Source organism: Armigeres subalbatus, chromosome 3, assembly GCF_024139115.2.
Source record: "Armigeres subalbatus isolate Guangzhou_Male chromosome 3, GZ_Asu_2, whole genome shotgun sequence".
Classification (NCBI taxonomy): domain Eukaryota; kingdom Metazoa; phylum Arthropoda; class Insecta; order Diptera; family Culicidae; genus Armigeres; species Armigeres subalbatus.
Window position 1 is genome coordinate 381,071,356 of NC_085141.1, and position 4,106 is coordinate 381,075,461.

The following is a 4,106-nucleotide window of genomic DNA, read 5'->3' on the forward strand; positions in this document are numbered from 1 at the left end:
GCACTGCAGCCGGTGGCTGCCTGCGATTTTAAACTAATACTATTGTAGGTAGTTGGGCAATAGGGAATGTTTGTTATTGTGTTTGTGTGGTGTTGCTATTTCGTGTTTTGTTTATCTTCCCAACTTCATGTAAAATGCCTGCATAAATTGCATGTAAACCTTCTGTGTCTGTTCTTCTGTTAATACTGTTTGTGTTGTTTGTAATGTGACACATTTCGAGAAATTGTAGTGTATGTGTATTCTTATCTCTATCTAGTATTTTCACTTTTTCTAGATCAAATCGGTGTTGTTTTCGATGCTGTGGTTCATCAGTGCTGTTCGTTCCCCAGAGTGGTAATCTGTGAATCGTTTGGGCTGGTTCCTTCCTGTATCAGTTTATCCATCTTGTTATAGTGTGTTTGATGTCCTTGTATTCTTGTTTTCAGGCGATTTGTTGTCATTCCAATATACGTAGCTTCGCAGTTTCCGCACGGTATGAGGTAGATGACGTTGGTTTGTTGATCTAGAGGTATCGGATCCTTAACTTTGCTGAGGACATTCCTAGCCGATCGGACATTATATTTAGCGAGTCGTATGTTTTTATAATCTCGCTGAAGAACCCTGTCTATTCTGTTTGACAGGTGAGGTATGAACGGTATGCGACGGTAGGTATGTTGCAGGTTTTCCGATTGTTGTTGTGGCTCATCATTATGCTCATTCATCCTGTTAGCGATTCTGTGACGTAGTGACTTTGGGTAGTCGTTCAGTTGAAGTTGATCATTGATAATTTTGTCTTGGCTCGTTCATCAAGATTTGTGGTGAGCTTGTTGACCCGTGTAGCAAAGTTTGTTGCCATGTTAAGTTTTGGCTCAACGGGTGATAGGATCTGAAATTCAGAAATCTTCCGCTAGCAATGGGTTTTGATACCATTGCGTTGTTACCTTTGGTTTCTCTGCCTGATTAAGAGCATGTCCAAGAAGGGTAGTTTGTTATCCACTTCCAGTTCGTATGTAAACTGGATGTGGACGTCATAACTATTGAAAATGTCTAGCACGTGTTTTAATTGGTTGAGCGGGATTGCTGTAATTAGATCATCGACATATTTTCGCAAGAACGGAAGTAGAATTTTAGCTTTTGAACTACGTTGTCCAACAACGATTCCATCGCAATCCGCTATTGTAGGGGAGAGGGGATTGCCCATTGCTGTTCCAAAAGTTTGTTGGTAGTACTGACCGTTGAATTTGAAATAGCTGGCATCGATACAAAATTCCATTGTTTCTAGAAACAGGTCCAAACAGATGTCTGTGTTTGTCCTGATTTCATCCCACCTCATAATTATGGCACTTGTTACCAGTGATTTTGGTATCGAGGTAAACAGTGCCTTCACGTCTAGTGATATTAGTACGTGATTTTCCGGCAAGGTAATGTTATTAATGAATTCACAAAATGAGAATGAATCCTTAATGTTGTACTTGCTTACCAATGACTGTTGGATGATTTTTCCGATGAATTTGGACAAATTGTACGATGGAGCCGACATATTTGGCACAACAGGTCTTAATGGTAATCCTGGTTTGTGTGCTTTGGGTTGCCCGTAGATTCTTGGGCATACTGCGTTGTAAACCGTGAGATGCCTCGCTGTCTTGTCGTCGATGAGCTTCAAATCCTTGAGTCGCCGTACTATGCTGTTGTTTTGCTTCTCATAACGGGATGTCGGGTCACGTGCGATTGGGCTGTATGTTTCTCGATCTTGTAGCAGCTCCAGCATTTTCCTCTTGTATTCTTCCACTTCCATGAGAACTGTCTTGTTGCCTTTGTCCGAGCTGACAACGTAGACATTCGGGTTGTCTTTCAAAAACTTTCTGGTGATTATTAGCGCCTTTTCGCAGAATTTTGCCACCGGATCGAGATGGCACGGATTCGATGACACGTTGGCAACGGCACTTCGGTTGCGATATTGTAATTCCACAGTTGGATTTGTTTTGATGATTTGTTCTACATCCGCCATTAGATGGTAGAACGGGACACTTTCTGCACCGGTTATTGGTAACGCAAACTTCGGACCTAGGCTGAGTAGCGTCTCGGTTTCGGGGGGTACGGTCAACTGTGTTCCATTATGCATGGCTTTCGGATTGTGTGTCGGAAGTTCCTCGTTGTGTGACGATCGTATGTTTCTTGAAATGATGTTTTCGAATTTTCGTTTAGTTCTGCTGGTCCTTGTCTGGATATTGCGTTCGTTAAAACGCTCTTGACTTTCAAAGAAGTCCATGATTAGCGCTTCCGGTAATGTGGATGCCCGGATGTTAACCGCCAGCGATGTTGATCTCTTCCGAACCATTTGAATTTTGTGGAACGTTTGTTTGATTTCCAGGTTGAGTATTGTCTTCATGAATTTGGTGATGCAGTTTTGCACTTTGTTGGAGAATGGGCCATTCTCTTCGAGTAACGGGTATGTGAAACGAAAACTATTTGCAAAATGCGCCGGAAATACTCCTCTTCTTCGGCATCTGATCAGGAATGCTTTTCGACTGATCATATTACCGATCTTTCTGGTGTTGTTAGCGTAGTTTTTCAACATATTTTTAACATTAGCACCATGATTGTTTCCAATCTCGTCAAAGAAGTGGGCGCCGGAAATGTTGGCCATGTTGCTCAACGAAATAACTCTTGGCGACTGTGGAAAACTTAATTGAAAATCAAGTCGTTTTCGGCCGTTGCAGTCTTGTAAAGCAGCAAAAACAGGTTTACTTCTGCATCCGACGGTTTCGGTAATTTATTTTACCTTTTTCAAGGATTCTAAAAATGTTTGCAATTAGTTTTAATTTAACAGTTTGTTTTTAGCCCATCCCTAGTTTTACTCACTGAAGCTTGTTTCGTTGTTAGAATGGTAGTGTTACACACTAATGTAGTCCATTCAATAGAAAAATGGCGCCCGCTTCGGCTACAAACAGTTGAAAATTTTAAATAATGTTACAAATATTAACTATTCTACTCACTGCATAGGTTGCAGTTATTTTGCATGACACTGTATCGTGGGTGGCTTTTTTGCTATAAACCCTAAAGCTTCTCTTCTTTTCGCTATGCTTTCCACTATAATTCTTCACCTACGCTTTTGAGCACTGCAGCCGGTGGCTGCCTGCGATTTAAACTAATACTATTGTAGGTAGTTGGGCAATAGGGAATGTTTGTTATTGTGTTTGTGTGGTGTTGCTATTTCGTGTTTTGTTTATCTTCCCAACTTCATGTAAAATGCCTGCATAAATTGCATATAAACCTTCTGTGTCTGTTCTTCTGTTAATACTGTTTGTGTTGTTTGTAATGTGACACATTTCGAGAAATTGTAGTGTATGTGTATTCTTATCTCTATCTAGTATTTTCACTTTTCTAGATCAAATCGGTGTTGTTTTTTCGATGCTGTGGTTCATCAGTGCTGTTCGTTCCCCAGAGTGGTAATCTGTGAATCGTTTGGGCTGGTTCCTTCCTGTATCAGTTTATCCATCTTGTTATAGTGTGTTTGATGTCCTTGTATTCTTGTTTCAGGCGATTTGTTGTCATTCCAATATACGTAGCTTCGCAGTTTCCGCACGGTATGAGGTAGATGACGTTGGTTTGTTGATCTAGAGGTATCGGATCCTTAACTTTGCTGAAGACATTCCTAGCCGATCGGACATTATATTTAGCGAGTCGTATGTTTTTATAATCTCGCTGAAGAACCCTGTCTATTCTGTTTGACAGGTGAGGTATGAACGGTATGCGACGGTAGGTATGTTGCAGGTTTTCCGATTGTTGTTGTGGCTCATCATTATGCTCATTCATCCTGTTAGCGATTCTGTGACGTAGTGACTTTGGGTAGTCGTTCAGTTGAAGTTGATCATTGATAATTTTTGTCTTGGCTCGTTCATCAAGATTTGTGGTGAGCTTGTTGACCCGTGTAGCAAAGTTTGTTGCCATGTTAAGTTTTTGGCTCAACGGGTGATAGGATCTGAAATTCAGAAATCTTCCGCTAGCAATGGGTTTTTGATACCATTGCGTTGTTACCTTTTGGTTTCTCTGCCTGATTAAGAGCATGTCCAAGAAGGGTAGTTTGTTGAACATGCTTCTTGGACATGCTCTTAATCAGGCAGAGA

General features: G+C 41.0%; 1 protein-coding gene across 1 annotated transcript; it reads right to left on the bottom strand.

The window, feature by feature from the left end:
• Positions 1 to 916: 916 nt before the first annotated feature.
• On the bottom strand, positions 917 to 2,626 carry LOC134222926 (uncharacterized). Its single transcript, XM_062702071.1, has one exon. It carries the CDS (start codon positions 2,624 to 2,626, stop codon positions 917 to 919), a length of 1,710 nt encoding a protein of 569 aa, XP_062558055.1.
• Between the last annotated feature and the right edge of the window lie 1,480 nt (positions 2,627 to 4,106).